At 34.6% G+C, this 21,799-nt stretch overlaps 1 protein-coding gene and 1 pseudogene across 2 annotated transcripts; both read right to left on the bottom strand.

The window, feature by feature from the left end:
* Positions 1-13,973: 13,973 nt before the first annotated feature.
* Positions 13,974-15,383, bottom strand: LOC116117289 (annotated as a pseudogene).
* Positions 15,384-19,157: 3,774 nt separating this feature from the next.
* LOC116117292 (glutaredoxin-C4-like) lies at positions 19,158-21,111 on the bottom strand. 2 transcript variants are annotated; one of them, XM_031403324.1, is made up of 5 exons: positions 21,066-21,111; positions 20,789-20,949; positions 20,286-20,359; positions 19,753-19,851; positions 19,158-19,640 (listed from the first exon to the last, which is right to left on the bottom strand). In XM_031403324.1, exons 2-5 carry the CDS (start codon positions 20,938-20,940, stop codon positions 19,564-19,566), a joined length of 402 nt encoding a protein of 133 aa, XP_031259184.1. In that variant the 5' UTR covers positions 20,941-20,949; positions 21,066-21,111; the 3' UTR covers positions 19,158-19,563. The 2 variants fall into 2 exon arrangements, with proteins under 2 accessions (XP_031259184.1, XP_031259183.1); XM_031403323.1 differs by lacking the exon at positions 21,066-21,111 and having other exon boundaries at positions 20,789-21,054.
* Positions 21,112-21,799: the final 688 nt, after the last annotated feature.

Genomic DNA, 21,799 nt, shown 5'->3' on the forward strand with positions numbered 1-21,799 from the left:
AAAATTTGTGACAAAATATTATGATAAAATTGTTTTTCTTCAATATATTTCTTATGGATTTCTTTATTGTGATAAAATATTATGACAATATTTTTTTAATCACTGTATATTGCCTTTGTCATACTTAATGTGATATTTTTTTATTTTGTCATAATACCTATATTACTTGTGACGAAATAGCTTTTGATAAAATTAATTTTGTCACAATATAATATATTTCTTGTAGTGTAGCTGCCCTATAGAATCCGGCATAGGCGGGACAGCTCCTGGAGGAACAGGTACCTCGTCGACCCGTTGCTTGCCCGCTCTCCTTTTGGCAATCGCGACCTCCCTCTCTCTTTTGCGTGAGCTCTCGAGGACCGCTGAAGTGTCAGGGACACTCCTTGAGGGCACCTCCAAGCGAAAAGCCTAATAGGGCTGTGATCCCTCCGACAGCATCCCGAAGCCCTCCGGCTCGGACTTAGACACCTCCTCGATAAGCAGTTGCTTCCTCTTCTTGGTCTTCTAGCCCATGGTTTTTTTCTTCGTGGCTCGAGTAGCCGCGAGCCTAGAAGCTTCTCCACGTTGCTCCGTGGATGGTTGTCTTTTGGCGCCAATCTGTATCCCTCCTACGAGGATATCGCCAGGGGTCATCTCAGCCAACCCAGTTGGATCAACCCGGGGAAACACGAACCCCCTAGTCCTCGTCGATGGCTTTGGAACCCTGGGTGGCATGATCATTGCACGCCATGAAAATGTTAGCAAAAAGGTCACCTCTGCAAAAAAAAAAAAAAAAAAAAAAAAAAAGGAAGGGGAGTCCTAAGTGTGAAGATACTTACGGGCTAGGGATTCCAAATATGCTTTCAGATTGAAAAAACCATACTTTCACAAGTTGACAGTAGTCGCAAGTAGTCTTGCGTCGCGACTTTGCTCGGGTAGACGACTGAATGTCGCAATTCGGTTAAAGTCTGTCAAAGTCATCAACTTGGTCGTCTTATTTTCTGCAAAGAGACAAAAAGTTTGTTAATTTCATCTACAGAAGAGGAGCTAAAGAAAAAGGGATAGTTCGTAAATCTAAGGAAAGGAAAACCTACTCGGCTCCCTACATTGGCAGACGTCATCGTATTCAAAAAAGTAAAATTTGGTCTCATAAGCCCTGACATTACTAGGGTAACCAAATATTCCTCCCTCGATCGAAGATCTCTTCGAGAGGTAATAAGAGTCATTATCTTTGCTCTTCTTCAAATAGTAAGCACATGCGAGCTCCAACGCTGTTAGCTCGCCAGGACCATTTTTGCCACATGCGATATACATAGCAACCGCTATCATATATGCATTAGGCGTCAATTGTAATGGCACAATCTCAAAGTGGTCGAGTATCGATATGATGAAAGGGTGAAAAGGTATCAATGCCTCACACTTCAAGATCGCCTCTAAGATCGCAGCCATTCCCTCTGGGGGATTCCAGGCTGTGTATGTCCTATGTTGGTAGACATCTACGCTAAGCGCGAACTGGTCCACTGCTCTTTTTATCTCGTCCCGGCTGGCCATTGATAATGTCTCTTACACGGGACCTACTGAGGTGCCCGGCGCCTGCGAGCTCGTCCCCTCGGCTGCTTTGGTCGCTGAAGTGTCCATTGCTCCTAAAGTCTGAAAAAGGGGTGACATGCAGAGATGACTCAGTCTCCATATAGTGTCCCGTACAATGATGTGAAAGAGCAAAAGAAACCCTAATTTACCTTCCTTAACCCCGAGAAAAAGCCTAAAAACCCTTGAGAATGAATTTCCAAGAATTTGTGCCCCAAGTTCTCACTTTTTATAAAGAAAAAAGTTCTCTCTTTATCACTGTCCAGGAACATGCATTGTGTAAGCTTACCAGGCAGTTCATACCCACCATTATCATAAAGTCAAGCTTTTAACAGAAATAATAAAGGAAAACGAAGGAGAAATCTTCCTTACCTCTTGACTGCTGGGGACGAATTTCCTGTCGTAACGAAAAGTGTGCATCAACTGGAAGAAGAACGGACTGATTCTGCGAGTGTAAGAGTTTTGTTTTTCTCTCTGAAAATGTGAGTTCTGTGATAAAATTTTAGGCGAACTTGGGGTTTTATAGGGGGGAAAGGCGACGATTGGCTTCCCTAGCAGGCGACGGTTAGGCGGGATACGTTTCTCGCCATTGATTACGACCACATGTCGTTAATCCACATGAAGAGTAACCTTCACGCTTTGTGGATACCAATCAACGTTTCCCTCCATTGGAGTAACCAAGTGTCAGCACGGTTAGTTCCTCCACATTAAATGCACTCTCATCCGCATTTAATTCTCTAACAGGGAATGTCGTTTTAGCATGGCTTGAATTTAATGTCGTTTCAGCATGGCTTGCATTTAATGTCGTTTCAGCATGGCTTGCATTTAATGTCGTTTCAGCATGGCTTGCATTTAATGTCGTTTCAGCATGGCTTGCATTTAATGCGCATGGCTAGCACTTATTGCGCAGGAGACACGTCTATCAGAATAAAGTTTATTTTATTGACCAAACCAGCTATCAAGCTCAACGGATAACATCTGAAGAGGTCATTCGAGTAAAACACTCTTCTCCATGTATCGATTTCGAGATGATGTGATCCCTTGTTTTCGGCAAAAATGTGCTAAGTATTTTCAGGTCACGAGCGATAAATGAAGTTCAAAGCATGTTGGTATAGCACTTAGCAGGGTCTAACCCAGGTCACTGAACCTATGGGAAAAGGCTGCCTCAGGTCGCTTGTGTCGTTCTTAGAGACCTATGATGCGACCTCTTTATAGCTCGATCAGGCGTCACTCAGGATAAGTCAGGTCATGGCATAATCATGAAGTTCTCAAGGTTCAATCCTTAAACCTTAAAAACTGGGGGGCTTTTGTTATGCCTAAAAAATCAGGGCTGACGTAAGCTTACACCAGCAAGGGCCAATCAGAATTCAAGAAGGTTTTGTGCCGTCTAGACGCTGCCACATCGCGCAAGGACGGAAGAGGTAAGGCTATATCAGTGTGGCAGGTGAAAGCATGGCCTGTGAGTGGCTAGGAATTGTCCACCTGCCCAAGCCCTACGCGATTTAAGGTATCTCTTGTACGATCAGCCAATGGGAAGCAGGTTAGGAATTGTACCACACCTGTCCGACTGCAGAATCATGATTATTACCTTGAATCCCTCGACTATAAATAGAGGACTCCTCTCTCATTTACAGGATTTGCTCATTTTTAGTTTTCTAAAGCAGACTCTCTCTCTCTCTATATATATTTAAATTCTCTCTAGATTGTAACTCAACTCGCTATACGCGACCTGACTGTAATCACCCATTAATAAAACTATAGTGAATGTAGGATTCACTTTTAAGCATCCGAACCACTTTAAAAATTGTCTCTTGTTTATTCTCTCATTGCACATATCCATATCGTGTATAATTTCTAAGTCTGCTTAGTACTTTACATGTGCGAGTCGTTGGTGTCAAAATCAAGTATCAACAAGTATGTTTGTCGTTCTCTTTTACAATAGGGTTTATGGTAGAAGAATATGTCTATTTTGTGGTGATTTGATTATATTAATTTGTAAGTTTGGAAAGAAGGGTCTGACTCCTTTTGACGTCGGTGTTATTCTTCAAAACTCCCACGGTATTGCCCACGTCAAAAGGGTTACTGGAAGCAAGATTTTGCGTTTGTTAGGAAGAGGAAGGACAAGGACACTACAATTTCCGTTGAAAGAGGGCAGGATCAAGAGGCTTGCTTGCTACTAGAAGAAAACAAAGAAGCAATGTGTATGATTTCTAATTTCTGTGAATTAGTAGTTTGCATGTGTATGATTTTTTTGCTTTAACTGATGTGTGGCTCTTATCTTAATTTTCTACACCATGCAATGACAAATTCAATTATAATGATTTAACCGTTGTGTGGTTTTTTTTTTTTTTTTTTTTTTTTTTTTTTTTTTTTTTTTTTTGTAAACTACTTGCATGTATGTATAAATTTATTATTTAAATTCATGGTTTGAATGTGATCTTGCATGAGGTCTGATTCTAATTTCTTGAAATTCTAATTGCCGAGTTCAGTTAACTTTTTTATTTATTTTTATGCTGTTAAATTGTTGTAATTTACTTTATATTTCACTGCAAATTGCATGTTTGAACTTCTCTATTTTTATTTTTTACCTTTTTCAGTGAATAAAAAAAGAAGCAGAAATTCTACAGGACTGGATTTTGGTCACTTTGTTGCCTGCTGCTTTATTAGATATTCGTTTATGAAAGGTGTAATATAAGAATTTGGGTTGTTGTGTGTCTGTGGTATTTGTTGTGAGTCAGACTTTTGTAGGCAAAAGGCATCCATTGCTTGTATACTGTTCAACTAAAGCCCTAAATTAAAACTGATTGAAACTATGTAAATTCTGGGCCCAACAAAAGTTTTAAGCCCTAAATTAAAACTGTTTGAAACTGTGGTTCACAATGACTTCGTAAATTCTGGGCCCAACAACATGGTTAGACTGAGATATTTGAGGGGCTTAATTGTTAAGGATAAGCTAAACCCATTATGTTTTTGCTTTAGTTTGTGTGGCCTTCATTGAGCAACCCAACAAATGCAGCCCTAAATTCGCAAGTAAACATTATGGTTAATGTTCTTTTCACACAAAGGCCCAATCTATAAATGCTTACTATCTTTCTTTTATCTGTTTCAAAAGTACGCATATTTTATGAGATGGTCAAAAAATTTGTGCCATGATTTTTCTATCTGCTTTGTTATCTATTTTCAATTAAAGTACATATAAACTTTGATGGTTTTGAAATTATATTGAAAGAGTCCACTCATAAACTTTAATTATTGGTTAAGTTATTAAAAACCTGAATTTAATAATTATTAAACTCTATGTTTAATGGTTTTCTGATTTCCTTCTTGATTTTTAGCAAAACAACAATTAATAAATTGAAATCAGATAAAAGATTTCTAGATGTAATTTTTTTTAGATCCACCAAACTTAGAAAAAGAGAGATAAAAAGACCATCATTTTAAGGTATTAGGGGCTTATTGATAATTTTATACTATGAATGTTAGCTAGATTACTTTACAGGAGCTTTTTCATTCTTTTTTAGAGGTTGTCAAGAATTTTATATCTATATTATCTATAATTTTGTAAAACCTCATATGATATGCGGTGCGGGCCTGCCGGTTTGGCCCGGTATATCCCCAGTGTGTAATTTACTAATTTATACCCAACATGGGCCAACCCCAGGCCGGACGTTTTTCTTTTTTCTTTTTTCTTTTACATCCCTAATTCAAATAGTATGAGAATTTTTTATTCTTGAGCAATATCTGGTAGGAAACAAAAATATGCTCTGCCAAAGTGATCATATATTCACTGAATAGAGATGACAATGGGCTCGATGTTTTCAAGTATCCAGCCCAACCCGTCCCGAAAAGGTTGGGCTTTACCCAGTGCTCGCAGGCTTGGGCTTAAGCCTGGGCTAGGGTACGGGCCAGGTATAGGTATGTCTTCAAACCCAACCCGACCCGACAATTTTAGTATTAATTTTACTAAATTACCCTTATACTATTAATTTAATTACAAGATTATCCTACATATATATACCAATTTTTCCCAAACCGTAATCTCATCCCATTCCGTAAACTAAACTACACACTCATTCCAATATTTCCATCTCCCACCATTACATCTCCAATCTCCATCTCTAGATTGTCTCGCCGTCACTGGAGTATCTCGCCATCACTCTTCCATCTCCATCTCTAGTTTGTGCTCCCTTCTTTTCCCCCATTTTTTCTCCTCTGTCTTGGACTTTTCCTTGGTGTGTTGTTTTGTGTTGTGATGCCATTGCTGGGCATTAAAGAGAAGGCATTATTTGTTCTAGATATTGATATTTAAAGAGAAGGGAATTGTGGGTGTTGACATCAATACTATTGTTGGTAACTGTTGGCATGTACTCTATTAGATGCCAGATTAACCTAATGTTATTATTAAATACTTTGAACTGAACTGATTCTATGCGTAGATTATATGTAATGGAATTTCCTTTTATTGATTAATATCATCATTTTTTATCTTAATGATGATCTTAAAGCAATCTTTTTAGATTTACATGCTTGCATGGCATTTTAACTCCCATTATTGTGTCTTGAGTCCCTAATAGTGTTTGATCACTTACCTGCATGTAGAATCATACACTATTGACTAAATGCAGGTGATAGTGTTTATCTCCTTAAACAATCCTGTGATTGATTGAATTTAGAATAACTTAGGGTAATGGTACTTGAATCTTTTTGCTTATGTACGTTATCAATTTTGAGAAAACCAATAATGAGTTTATTAGTTTGCTTTCGGCATTAAAGGTTCGCTGGGGTGCCAGACTATCAAAGGGTGACAGGGGAAAGCTCCTTTTATTTGGAATCATAGTTGTGTTGTGTAGGCACGAAGATGAGCTAATGTTGCTAGATGCAAAGTGTTTGCCATCAGTGGGAATCCTTTTTATCATGGTATTTTCATGTCTACTGCGAGGAGACCACTCGGAATTATTCGACTGCAAAGGCATCTCATTTAGATGTCTATGCCGAAAGTAACTAACAATTAACATCTATTGTGAACTACTATCAGTGTTACAGAGATGCATCAGACACCTATCAAATTCTAAAATTGTAATTTAAAGATTAAAATTTAATTTGTTCTTTTTTTCCTTTTATTATCACCATGGTAAAGTTCCTGGACATGTTATCTCCTATATTTAGTTTTTTTCTTGATAGTATTGATTTTTTATCGATATATTTGATTTTTGATGATTAATATGAATTGTTTATTGATATTTATACTTTTTGTTCATCCTTTTAGGTTTCAACATGTCAATTCAAAATTCTTTACTTGGTAAACGAAAAAGCTTAGACGAGGAGATGAATCTACCTTCTGACTTATCGAAAAAATTGTTGACTCCAGATCCGATTGGAAGTAATCAAATTCAATCTTTAATTGCAAATACTGAGGAAGAAACACATGCAGAAGATGGCCCCCTTAATGATGTTGACAGTTGCAAAACTTAAGGAGACAACAACTTAGAAATTTGTGATAGAGTTTACTGTTTTGTATTTATTCAAATTTTACTGTCTCAATTTGTTATACTCTAAAAATTACATAGATTGATGGATGCACTTTGTGGAATATTATTTACATATTTGGTGAGTATTAAAAAATAAATTAATATTTAAAAACCATTTCTAAAATCAAAAAATTGAAATTTATTAATATTTAAAAATTCACATTATAAAAATGGGCGAGCTTGAGTTGGGCCTGAGATTACAAAAAGCCCATCAGGCTAGGCTTGGATATTACCTGTCATACCCATAACGGGTCTGGGTCAAGCTTAGACCTTTGTCATGAGGTCAGGCTTGGGTCTGGGCCAAGGGGTACCCGATCCCAACACAGCCCATTGCCATCACTATCACTGAATAACTTTAATTCATTATGCTAGAAATAGTAAGTTTGCTGCTATAATGCTTGTCAGAACTGTTTATCCCTACTACTAGAGATTCCAAATAATTAATGCTTCACCCCATCACCATAAACATAAATATTGACATCTACTTCTGCCCTAATAAATAAATTATTAAATTATTTCTAATATTCTTTAATTATTTATATTAGAAAATGCATATTTTTCTACATTATGTAAGCAAAGTTGGATTCTTAATTTCTTTCAACATAAACTTTAGTCACAAATATTGGTTAATTCAAGTGTTTTTTTATTTTACATAAATTGTTGATTAGTTTGTCTCTCTGTGTTAATATTTTCAATGCCTATATCTCAAAGTGTAGACATTTTGGCTCACATTAGGTCCATAGGCCACAATCATCAAGCAATAGTCTCAATATTCTACTCCAATGATACAATCATACAATTAAGGGTGGGCGGTCCGGGTATCCACCCAAATTCAAAGGAACTAGAACCTGAAACATAAGTTCTGATTCTAGTTCCAAGTACCCAGGCTAATTTTAAATATCCCCTACTTTTTAAAAAATGACAAATAAACCTTCTGAAAATTATAATACACCCCCAATAGTTTACAAAAATTATAATTCAGTCTCGGTTCTTACCCAAATTTCGTTTTCAGTTCCCGGTTCCTACAAGAGTGGAACAAGAACCGACCTTGTGAGGGTCGGTTCCAAGTAGGAACTGAAACCAGAACCCTGGGTACCCTCTAGTTCTGATTCCATCCAATTCTTTTGCACACCACTAGATACAATATTAGGACCCAAATTGCATCCGTAAAGAAGAAATTTTAACATTATGATTTGCACAACTTTATATAATTGTCCCTAACAAGTCAAAACAATGTTTGAGATGAAAATTGATGGCATAATGGACTAAATAAGGGACTATTTTAGGGTCAACGACGTTTTTGTTTAGTAGATCCCTTTTAGATGTTTCCATAATTAGTAATTACTTCTTGCAAAATGGATTTTTATGGGTTATGTCAATAATTTGTTAACTGCAAAGTGAAAGGACAAGATTTCTTTACTTTTATCAAATTGCAATTACTTCTTGTCCCATTCTCTCTCTACGTTTATGTTTATTTTCAGATATTAATTAATAATATATGATACCTTTAATTAATTATCCACATAATTAATTCATCCATATTAAATTATCTTGATCATGAAAAGTTTTTACTTTACTTTGGTCTCTTATGCACCCACACCATATATTGGCATAATGATTATATATTTGTGTTTTGTAGGGATGAAGCCACAAAAGTTCAATTTCTAATTCAATTTGTTAGGCATTGACTGTGAGATTCGGAATGTGGACCTTGATTACTTCAATTATATAGTGTTGATTAAGGAGATGAAAAAATGTGCGGTCAAGGAGAACGAAGAAGTTAACCTTTTTCCTGATAAGAAGTTTAGGGTAGAAGTTATATTACATATGTCTAGAGAGATATACTTACTAAACGGTGATGACGATGTAACGTTTATTTTCCAACAATATGGGTTGAAAGGGGTAGTAGACATTAAGTTGTTTGTTGAAGCTTTTTTACCAACTTTGCCAAAACCTAACACAAACTCGGAACCTATTGATGAATAGCCACAAATTCCCAAAAAAGAGTGTTTTCAGGATGAGTTCCATTGAAGTAATGTATCTGACGATGATGAAAATAAAAATGGTAGGAGTGATGTAGATGGTGATGGGAATGTACGTGATGATGTAGATGGTGAGGAGAATGTATCAGGTGAGGTAGATGGAGAGGGTAATGTAATTGGTGATAAGAGGATGGGGCTGACAATGGGGGCATTTTGTCTGATTATGAGCATAATAGTGAGGAAGGGGCAAAAAGTGGGGATGATGATAATGTCAGTAGAATGAGTAGGCATATGAAGCGTAATGAGTTTAAGTATGAGGCTGATGGGAAGATTTATTTTAAGATAGGACAGCTGTTTATAAATGTTGACCATTTTAAAAAGATTTTTTAGGATTACATAATTCAAAAAGTCTTTGTTGTGAAGAAGGTGTATAATGAGAAAAGGAAGATTAAAGCAGCTTGTAAAAAAGAGGGATGTCCATTCCATATTTATACAACATTAGTGGTGGATAAGAGATCAAATCAAATTAGAATATATGAACACACACACGCGTGCCCAGAGTCTATAGCAATTCTCATGCCACTGCTCCATGGATTGCCAAAAAATTGGGGGACTTTATTAGGTCACATAAGGAGAGTTTATATGATGAACTAGGAAGGGTACATTATTTGAAGGCATCTACTCATTAGCTGTATAGGGCTAGGAAAACTACAACTAGTATGATCATGAAAGAATATGTTGAGTCATTTGCATGGCTATTCAAGTACTACCAAATTATTCAAGTCACCAATCCTTGGTTAATGACAAAACTCAGGGTGATTAAAGAGAATGTGCCAGAAACTCCTAAGTTTGAAAGATATTTTCTAAGTTTTGTAGCTCAAAGAAAGGGATTTTTAAATGGATGTTGACATTTCATTGGGATTGATGGGTGTCATTTCAAAGGTCACTATGGTAGGGTTCTTTTATCTGTTGTCTCAATGGATGCTAACAGTGGGATTTTCCCATTGACCATATGCATTTGTGAGGTAGATAATAATAATCTTAAGGGTTTTTCCTAAGCTTACTGCACGATTTTCTTGGAGATGTTGATCTTGTCACATTCATGAGTGACAGACATAAAGGTATTTTAAATGCATTAGAAGATCATTGGCCGAATGCAAGAACTAAGTACTATGCTAGGCATGTGTATGCCAATTTCAGGAAAAAAAAATTCCAAGTATCCACTTAAGAAATTTGTTTTGGGCAGTGAATAGAGATTCAAATAGGGTTGATTTTGTTGCAACCATGGGTAAGGTGAGGGAATTTGATGAAGATGCGTACAAGTGGATACCAGAGAATAAACCTGATAAATGGTCAATGCATGCCTTTGACCCAATAGCCAAGTCAGACTATGTTACCAATAACATGGGTGAGGTTTTCAATGCATGGTTGGGTGACAACAAAGAGCTTTTGATTTTGAATTTATTGGAGCTATACAGAATGAGGGTAATAAAGAGGATGCAATGTAGGTTCCAAGCTAGTATTGACTAGATAACTACTCTTCCACCAATGGTGCATAGAAAAATTAATAAGTTGATTGAGTCAGGTATGTTTGTTGAGGTTCTTTATCCTGGATCTGATGAGTATGAGGTAATTGATAAAAATATGATACCAGGTAGAAAACATACACTAGTTTTGGGGAACCAAGTGTGTGATTGTGGCATATGGCAGATCTCCAGTGTTCTGTTTGTGCATGTTGTTAGTTGTCTGTTACACATGAATGTTACAAACTTTGAAGAACATGTGGATAAGAAGCTAAGAATTCCAATGTACATGCAAACATATGCAGATATGATCCATCATGTTCCAGACAAGTCCACTTGGCCAAATGCGAGTGACAAAAAATTATGGTCATCGTACAAGCATGGTAAGTCGAGCAGACCATCAAAGGCAAGAAAGAGAGATCAAATTGAGGAACCCAAGAATAAAAGGGATCTACACATAGGTGTAGTATTTGCAATGCCCTGAGGCATAACAAAAGATCTTGCAAAGATAATCCAGATACTATAGATAAAAGGAAAAACTAGAAGGTATTATTAATTTCTTCATTTTATCTATTTTTATGTTGCTAGTTTCCTAACTAATATTGTTTCCCATTTTTTATGTTTTAGGGAACATTTGTAGCAACAATGACTACATCATCCTTAAGAGTTAGGTTTGTAGCTTCTTCAACAAATGCATCTTCTTCAAGTCAAAACAATGCTCCACAATCTCATAACATAGGTGGCAACAAGTTTTAAACATTTTACTTTTGATAGATTCAGTTTTAAACAATCATGAGTCCATAACATATAACCTTCATTTTATAATTTAATCTACAAGGTCACAACCTCTTTAAGTAATGGAAGTTTGAACTTGTAAAGGCAACGTATGAGAAGGTAATTTCTGTAAAGGCAACTAGGTGTGTTGAGGTTTTTTTAGATTATATTTCTTTTCTTTCTGGTGAATCAATTACCTAAACTTACATGTTGGATAGAAAAGGTAAAAACTTAATCTCCATGATTGAATAACAATTTCGGCAACTAAAAATAATACATAGATTACCTGTCCATATGGCTTTCAAGTTTATTTTGTGGCTCAACGCATGGCTATTTTTTTTTTCTTCTTCATATTAACTATGTCTTGGATAAAGTATGTCTTATTTTTATTAGGATTTATGATTGTAACATGACATTTGAAATTGTTTGAGGTGGAGACTAGGGTAGTGAATATATATGGTGTTGACTAGTTGAAAAATTCTTTTCTGATGTTGTAAAAGAATAGAACTCACTTCAACTTGTTGCTCGTAGTACAATCAGCATTCTCTCTTGCCATATTTTGGATATGTTGCTTACACTTTGGTGCAAGTAAAAGGGATTAGGATGCTTGTTGTTGTTCCCTAATAATAGAGATCGCATTTTGCTTGTTATGATAAGCTTTGTTTAAGTTATACTTTGATGATCTTAAACATAAAATTGTCATCTTCTGCATGATGCTGACATATGCTTTGTTTAATTTTTTGGTGATTGTAAATAATGAGTAGTTAAGGTTGTTCGTTAAGAGCTACTAGAAGTATTAGTTTTTGTGACCTCCATCCAATCAGCCACAGGTAGAGAGATTTGTAATAAGCAGCTTCTGCTACTAGGTTGATATGAACGAAGTGGCGTTGCATTTGGATGTGATATTGATTAGTTTTTGTTGCTGCTGAACCCTAAATTATTTTTTTCTTCTTCTTCATTGTCATTGTCACAAGAGAATGTTATTGTTTTAATTGTTTTAGGTCATAGCAAATCCAGAGATGAGGGAAACACATCTTAGAGATCCTCAAGTGTTTGCATTACAGGAAGCAGCAATATTAAAGCCAGATGTTTATTTACCATCTATGTCACCAAGGACAGATTATATACTGATCACATTTTGCTTTATGTATCCAATGGTGGCATGTAGGGTGGTGGAGAATGAGTTTGCTTTGATATTATTGAATGAAAATTGTGACAATGACAATGAAGTTATTTTTACCCCAACTTTTTGTTCTCTCTCTAAAAATTGCTTGTTTTTAGATCCTAATTATTACAGGTTAGCTGCTTGAAGAGTTTTGTATTGAATTCCCAATTTTTATTGGGTTTCAATTTACTAAAATGCATTGGGTTTCAATTTACTAAAATGCATTGTAATTTTGCAATTTGGATTCTTATTGGGTTTAAACTGACAAAATTCATTAAATATAGATATCAATTTAGTTTGCAACAAATACAAGGACAAAATGATAATTTTAAATGTGTCAAAATTTCAAAATCTCAACTATTACTTATTGATTTAAAATATTAGTGTCAAATTGATAATTTAATCATTATATAAAGTTGGAGGTATGTTAGTAATTTCATAATTAAAAAAGGGATATATAAATAATTGTTCTATTGACATGACATGACATGTATTAATAAAAAATTTAAATAATAAGGACATTTTCATCTTCACAATGAAAATCATTATATTTACAAAAATTATTAATAAAATATAACTTTTAAATAGTAAAATAATATTTTAAAATTTATAGAAAAATAATCATTAAACCATTATTTATAGAAAAAAGTCGTTTACTCGTATCAAATAAACCAATTAGTAGAATTTTGTGCTGTGCCCAGCCCACACAGCAAACCCACAGCTTGTACCGAGCAGAATGGCTTGAAAGGCCGCCAATGGGTGCTACTTTATTTTGAAAGCACTTTTTTTCGTTGAGCAAAAAAAATTGCTTAAACTTTCCCATCATGACCTCATTTATGTCAACAAATTTCTAATACATAAACATAAACAATTTTCAAATGAATAATTTCATTAGGTCCATGCATGTTTTACATAATTAGTGATTACAATTAAGAAATGGAGAAAAGATGGTCTACATCTTATTGTGCAAAGAAATATAATAGCTCTTTCCATACAATAAGTCTAAACAAGCTCTACTTGAACAGCTATGCTCAACCAATTATTGAAAGATAAGCCCAAACAAAACCAAGTAACAAAACATAGACTGGCTGCATAACATCACTTAAGTAGACCATAAGGACGGTGATCAAAAACAAAATGATTAAATCCCAAATTAGGCAGCACGCACAGTCCAACATCTACAGAACTTTCGACTGAAACTAAATGGCTGAACTTTCATAATCTTGCTCACATGTATGAAAATATTTTGTACGTATTATTCATTTTGAAAAGACCATCATAGAGGATCTAAAAATTTCTCCAAAGTTATCTAAAGAAAAGTCCTAAATATGCATAGAAAGAGTTACACCAAGTACTGAATTCAAAAGTTTCTCCAACAATAACAAAATTATCTTATTATCACACAAAGATCATCCTTACACTTCACAGCAGTGCATCAAAGTTTAGCAGATTCCTCAGGAAGCACTAAGCTCTGCACTCGAAGCAATTCTAGCACTGAATAATACTTTGTTAGTATTGGTTCAGAGTTCTTCTTTATCGTCACAACAATACCTAGAAGCTTTGCCAGTTTCCCACTTTCATACGCTTCCACGGTATCTGAGACAAACTATCAGGAGCCTCCAGTGATTTTATAGTCTTATTTTTGTTTTTCTTGGAATGAAGAAAGGAGTTTAAAACTGGATGCACATAAAAGAAAAGATTACCATCTGAGCCTCCAATGTGCTTTCCATTTATGAACACCTGGGTACAGTGCGCCTCCCAACAATCTCAAGTAGGGCATCTTGAATGTTTGAGCCATCAGCTGTAAGTAACAATGAAATCTTCTCAATTAATCTTAGGATGTCCATACAATATGAAGAATTCAGAACTTTAATGTAGGATGATGGAACTCATCCACAAGATCTCGGTCAAGTAACAATAATATGAAGGCTTTAAGGCAAATCGGATACCAGGAAAGCCCTAAGACTCCACCTGTCACTACAAATGTAAGTTAACACTATTTAAGGTGGGATTGAACCTATTGGCAACTTTCATAAATGCTAAACGAAGAACTTAAGTATGAAAGAACAAGAAATTCTAGCAGTAAGATTGTGAATACTTATTTCGGTTGCCTCAATTTTTCTCCTCTTACATTATTAACAGGTTCCTAATTTTCCAACAGAATTGGTCTATCGTGTACTTTATGAAGCATCATTAAAGATTTCGTAAACAAACTCTCTCATTAAGCTCAATTACATGAGGAACTTGGTTCAACTCTTTGAAGACAGCTTTTGCCCTTCTACAAAACCTGCAGAATAATTCGCACAAAAAAAATGATTGAATAAATTAGTAAAGATTCACAGGGGCTGGGATATTTTGATGGAAACTATGTTGCTTGAATTCCATCCCTTTGCCACATTATCCCTTCCAATTTACACTAAATCTTCACTACCATAGCTCCCTTTTAATGAATTGAAAAATCATAAAGCAGTGTAAGCTAAACTTTATAAAGACTTAGAATACATAAAAATGGTCACTTGATTGATACACCAAAATTTAAAAAGACCCATTTCTATGAATCAGTGCTAAATTTGGAGAATTTCAACCAAACCCGCATGCTAATTTCAAAGGAGAAAAAGATCACAAACTTAAACACAATAAACTTTAAACTTGACATAAGAAAACATTTTTAACAAAGAGAGATGAAGATTCGTACGGGCAATAGGACTTGGAGAAGATGACGACGTGGTGAGAAGGATGGTCTTCTTGACAAAAGCACCTCTGGGGTTGTATCAGAAGCTCCAGAAAGAGATGCCAAACAGAAGAAGGCCGCCATTGCTCCTGAAATGAATAGTCTCGCCGCCATTGAAGACTCCTGATGCACCAAATTTACAGAAGACACACTCAAATGAAGCACAAGAGATCCAAGATATTTTTATTGCAGAAAATATACGCATTGGTTTACTCTTTTATATTGACAATAAAATACCTAATCTGTGCGCCCCTGATTTCGTACTTTCAAGGATTGGTTTTAGAGTAACGCTACGTTTATCCTTCTTTTACACCATTTTTATTATATCACGTCAAATATATTATATCACATAATTTTTATTTTTAAATTTTAATATTATAATAAATTTTATAATTATATATATTACATAATATAATAAAATATATAAAAAAGTGATATAATATAACATTACTCTAGTTTTATTACGGTGGAAACTATGGATTTATTACTTTAGATTAACGACAGGGGGCTCATTGATATTTGATATCAACAAGTGCTAGGCCGCCCGAAATCTGGTGTCAACAAGTGCTAGGCCGCCCAGAAAATCTGAGAGTACTAAACATGGTCCATTTTTGGGTTATGAACTTCTTTCCCTTTTATTCGGGTTTTATTCCCTACCCTCCTGGGATACGAGAAGTTTTAAAAGTCCTGTAGTTTCTAAAAATTATTAACATATCCTCTTAGGGTGTGTTTGGTTGGGATAATCCCTATTATTAAGATAATATCATCTTTTTTACTTACATTATCACGTTTGGTTGTTTAGTATTATAAGATTCCGGTAATCTTTCAAAATCAATGATAATTACTGTTGGTAATATAGGAGATAATCTGATACCTTCATTTTCTAGGTACTTTAAGATTACTTAATAATCTTAACTTTGTTACAATTTTACCCGTACTAATAATTTTAGTACAATATACCCTTGTTATCTAAACAATTAAAATAAATGTATGGACATTTTACCTCATATTCATGATTTCTAAGATAAAACTACCCTTATACTTCAACCAATTACTCAAGACTGCTATCAGCCACCGTCAGCAGTCATCGAAACAGCATACGGTCGGCTATCAAGGCGACCATGCATAAAAACGGTCAGATCTGGCCTTTTCACGTCAGATCTATGGTCATTTCACGACCAAAGATGTGTTTCACGGCCACATCTTTGGCCATGAAACGCCACAGATCACAAATCCATGGCCGAAAAAGGCTTTTCCAATGCACGAGCAGCCAACCGACTAGTTATGCGCCATTCTGACGATGGTGGTTGGCTACCGGCAATGGCTTGGGGTGTGGGGTGATTTTGTTATAAATAAAGTTTATTATGGTTTTGATGTTTTAGCAAAATTTCAAATGGGAGTAAAAGACATGATTCAAAAAATATATTATATTAATTTAAAAAGGAGGGCAATTTAGTAATCTATATAACATACCCTCAATTTATCCTCCAATTAAACATATCAATATAACATATCCACCAATTTATTCTAACATAGCCAAACACATTTCCCTAAACATTCTCCGTAATCTTCAAGGTAATCTATCCTCCCACTAATATACATTCTCAGTAATACACATTCTCTAACCTAAACGGACCCTTAGGTTTTTGATACTTTTTTAGGGGTGTAAATGATAATACCAACGAAAGGTATATAAAGCTTTACTGATTACAGTAATGATACTATTTCTAACTTTTATTCCAAATAATTATAAGTGCAAGTGATGTGAAAGCCTAGTTGACATTGTTCAACTATGTTATTTCTTGTTTAACATCCTTCAAGAATAAACCTTAAATAGTTTTCATGCCAAAAATTTACAATGTTTATTGTCTTCACTCTTCGGTAACGTTTGGTTCCAGGAATTTTTTATTACTGAAAAGATAGGATTACCTTTAAAATAGATTACCTTAAAGATTAATGGAGAATCTTATATTAATATATTTGATTAGATTTGTGAGTATAAATAATTAATATGTTTGGTTGGGAGGAATAAAATATTGTCAGAGGGATTTTTACTTAATTGCATTTCCTTTTTAATATTATTATTATTATTATTATTTAGAGTATTATTTTTAACCTGTTATATTTGAGAATTTATCTAAAACACTCCAACAACAAAAGTTCAAAATTTAACAAAATACCCCCAACCACCCAAAATAACTGTCGGCCGCTAGCCACCACCACCGGCCGCCATCGGTAGTGGTTACCAAGTAGTTAATGAGATAGTTACCTCAAATAGTGGATTGTAACTACTCAAAACTAAGTGGCAATTAATGGGCCACTTACAGTCACCCACTTGGCCCAATAATATAAAAGAGTGAATTGACTTTGATGGATAGTCATACATAGAACTTTTGTTCACTCTTAATTGGCTCATCACATCCATGATAAAAGTACAAGTCATGAATCATGGCAGTATATGTCTTATTAGGAGAACACTCCTTTCCATGCATTACATGAATTGTTCGTTATATAATGGGTGGCAACCAGACTTAATAGAATAAAATTCAATAATTTATTCTTGGGTCAATTTTATTGCCTTAAATACAATAAGCATCTGTCATTATCAAAACTATATGTATACACAAAATTAATAACATAAAACTTTAATTGAAATTATCAAATTTACATTTGCAAAGTATTAGAAAGAATTATTAACACAATGATTTACATAAACTCGTATGGCTTACATGAGCCATATACACCTGGGTGGAAGACCTTTGGTGAATAAATTAGCGATCATATCATTTGTGCCAATATGTTCAATCGATACATGAGGATCTCGAACATCTTCTTTAACAACAAAATATTTTATTTCGATGTGACGACATCAACTTACTAAACTTGTGTTGTTAGGAAGCGCACAACTACTGTATTATCACAAATATTTTTATTGGTATTTCTATTGATGAGACCACTTTTAAATCTATGATAAACTGTCTCAACCACGATGCATGAGAAATTGCTTCATAGCACATTACTACTTCAACTTCCATTGTGAAAGAAGCTGTATTCGGCTGTTTTACACTATGCTGAGAAACTCCTCCTCCAACAAGGAGAAATATGAAGCCTAAAGTAGACTTTCTTATGTCTTGACATCCAGCATAATCTGAATCTGAATATCCAATTAACTCCAAGTAATCAACATGCTTATAGACAAGCATGTGATCTTTTGTTTCTTGAAGATATCTCAATACCTTTTTTACTGTTGTCCAATGGGCCAAACCAATATTTTGTTGGAACTTACCCAGAACTCCTACTACATATGAAATGTCAGGTTTTATGTAGACTTGAGCATAATTTAGACTTCCTATTGCAGAAGCATAGGGAATATTCTTCTTGGATTGACGATCTAAATCAATCTTCAAACATTGTTCAAGACTAAGCTTNTGAGCTTGAAAGGGCCGCCAATGGGTGCTTACTTTATTTTGAAAGCACTTGTTTTCGTTGAGCATAAAAAAATCGCTTAAACTTTCCCATCAGTGACCTCATTTATGTCAAACAAATTTCTAATAAATAAACATAAACAATTTTCAAATGAAATAATTTCATTTAAGTTAGTCCAATTTCCACTTTCGGGAAGTGAAATCGCTGCTTTGTGTGTTTTTATTAGGTCCATGCATGTTTTACATAATTAGTGATTAAAAATTAAGAAATAGGAAAAGATGGTCATACATCTTATTTGTAGCAAAGAAATATAATAGCTCTTTCCATAACAATAAGTCTAAACAAGCTCTACTTGAACAAGCTATGCTCAACCAATTATTGAAAGATAGAGCCACAAACAAAACCAAGTAAAAAAAACATAGACTGGCTGCATAACATCACTTAAGTAGACCATAAGGACGGTGAATCAAAAACAAAATGATTAAATCCCAAATTAGGCAGCACGCAACAGTCCAACATCTACAGAACTTTCGACTGAAACTAAATGGCTGAACTTTCATAATCTTGCTCACATGTATGAAAATATTTTGTACGTATGTATTCATTTTGAAAAGCACCAATCATAGAGGATCTAAAAATTTCTCCAAAGTTGATCTAAAGAAAAAAGTCCTAAATATGCATAGAAAGAGTTACACAAGTACTGAATTCAAAAGTTTCTCCAACAATAACAAAATTATCTTATTATCAGCACAAAGATCATCCTTACACTTCACAGCAGTGCATCAAAGTTTAGCAAGTTCCTCAGGAAGCACTAAGCTCTGCACTCGAAGCAATTCTAGCACTGAATAATACTTTTGTTAGTATTGGTTCAGAGTTCTTCTTTATTGTCAACAACAATACCTAGAAGCTTTGCCAGTTTCCCACTTTCATATGCTTCCACGGTATCTGAGACAAACATATCAAGGAGCTCTCCAGTGATTTTATAGTCTTATTTTGTTTTTTCTTGGAATGAAGAAAGGAGTTTAAAACTGGATGCACATAAAAGAAAAAAGATTACCATCTGAGCCTCCAATGTGCTTTCCATTTATGAACACCTGTGGTACAGTGCGCCTTCCAACAATCTCAAGTAGGGCATCTTGAATGTTTGAGCCATCAGCTGTAAGTAACAATGAAATCTTCTCAATTAATCTTAGGATGTCCATACAAATATGAAGAATTCAGAACTTTAATGTAGGATGATGGAACTCATTCCACAAAGTTCTCGGTCAAAGTAACAATAATATGAAGGCTTTAAGGCAAATCGGATACCAGGAAAGCCCTAAGACTCCACCTGTCACTACAAATGTAAGTTAAACAATATTTAAGGTGGGATTGAACCTATTGGCAACTTTCATAAATGCTAAAACGAATAGAACTTAAGTATGAAAGAACAAGAAATTCTAGCAGTAAGATTGTGGAATACTTATTTCGGTTGCCTCAATTTTTCTCCTCTTTCAACTCTTACATTATTACCAGGTTCCTAATTTTCCAACAGCATTAAGGTCTATCGTGTACTTTATGAAAGCATCATTAAAGATTTCGTAAACAAACCTCTCTCATTAAGCTCAATTACATGAGGAACTTGGTTCAACTCTTTGAAGACAGCTTTTGCCCTTCTACAAAACCTGCAGAATAATTCGCACAAAAAATAAATGATTGAATAAATTAGTAAAGATTCGACAGGGGCTGGGAATAGTTTGATGGAAACTATTGTTGGCTTGAATTCCATCCCATTTGCCACATTATCCCTTCCAATTTACACTAAATCTTCACTATACCATAGCATCCCTTTTAATGAATTGAAAAATAACATAAAGCAAGTGTAAGCTAAATATTTAGAAGCAATTAGAATACATAAAAATGGTCACTTGATTGATATCACCAAAATTTAAAAAGAAGCCCATTTCTATGAATCAGTGCTAAATTTGGAGAATTTCAACCAAACCCGCATGCTAATTTCAAAGGAGAAAAAGATCACAAACAATTAAACACAATAAACTTTAAACTTGACAATAAAGAAAACATTTTTAACAAAGAGAGATGAAGATTCGTACGGGCAATAGGACTTGGAGAAGATGACGACGTGGTGAGAAGAGATGGTCTTCTTGACAAAAGCAACTTCTGGGGTTGTATCAGAAGCTCCAGAAAGAGATGCCAAACAGAGAAAGGCCGCCATTGCTCCTGAAATGAATAGTCTCGCCGCCATTGAAGACTCCTGATGCACCAAATTTACAGAAGACACACTCAAATGAAGCACAAGAGAATCCAAGATATTTTTATTGCAGAAAATATACGCATTGGTTTACTCATTTTATATTGACAATAAAATACCTAATCTGTGCGCCCCTGAATTTCGTACTTTCAAGGATTGGTTTTAGAGTAACGCTACGTTTATCCTTCTTTTACACCATTTTTATTATATCACGTCAAATATATTATAATCACATAAATTTTTAATTATTTTAAATTTTTAATATTATAATAAAATTTATATAATTATAATATATTACATAATATAATAAAAATATATAAAAAAGTGATATAAATATAACATTACTCTAGGTTTTATTACGGTGGAAACTATGGGATTTAATTACTTTAGATTAACGACAGGGGGCTCATTGATATTTGATATCAACAAGTGCTAGGCCGGCCCAGAAAATCTGGTGTCAACAAGTGCTAGGCCGGCCCAGAAAATCTGAGAGTACTAAACATGGTCCATTTTACTTGGGTTATGAACTTCTTTCTCTTTTATTCGGGTTTTATTACCTACCCTGGGATACGAGAAGTTTTAAACGTGCCTGTAGTTTCTAAAAATTATTATACATATCCTCTTAGGGTGTGTTTGGTTGGGGATAATCCCTATTATTAAGATAATATCATCTTATTTTACTTACATTATCACGTTTGGTTGTTAAGTATTATAAGATTCCGGTAATCTTTCAAAATCAATGATAATTACTGTTGGTAATATAGGAGATAATCTGATTACCTTCATTTTCTTAGGTACTTTAAGATTACTTAATAATCTTAACTTTGTTACAATTTTACCCGTTACTAATAAA

This window comes from Pistacia vera, unplaced genomic scaffold (assembly GCF_008641045.1).
Source record: "Pistacia vera cultivar Batoury unplaced genomic scaffold, PisVer_v2 Contig802, whole genome shotgun sequence".
Classification (NCBI taxonomy): domain Eukaryota; kingdom Viridiplantae; phylum Streptophyta; class Magnoliopsida; order Sapindales; family Anacardiaceae; genus Pistacia; species Pistacia vera.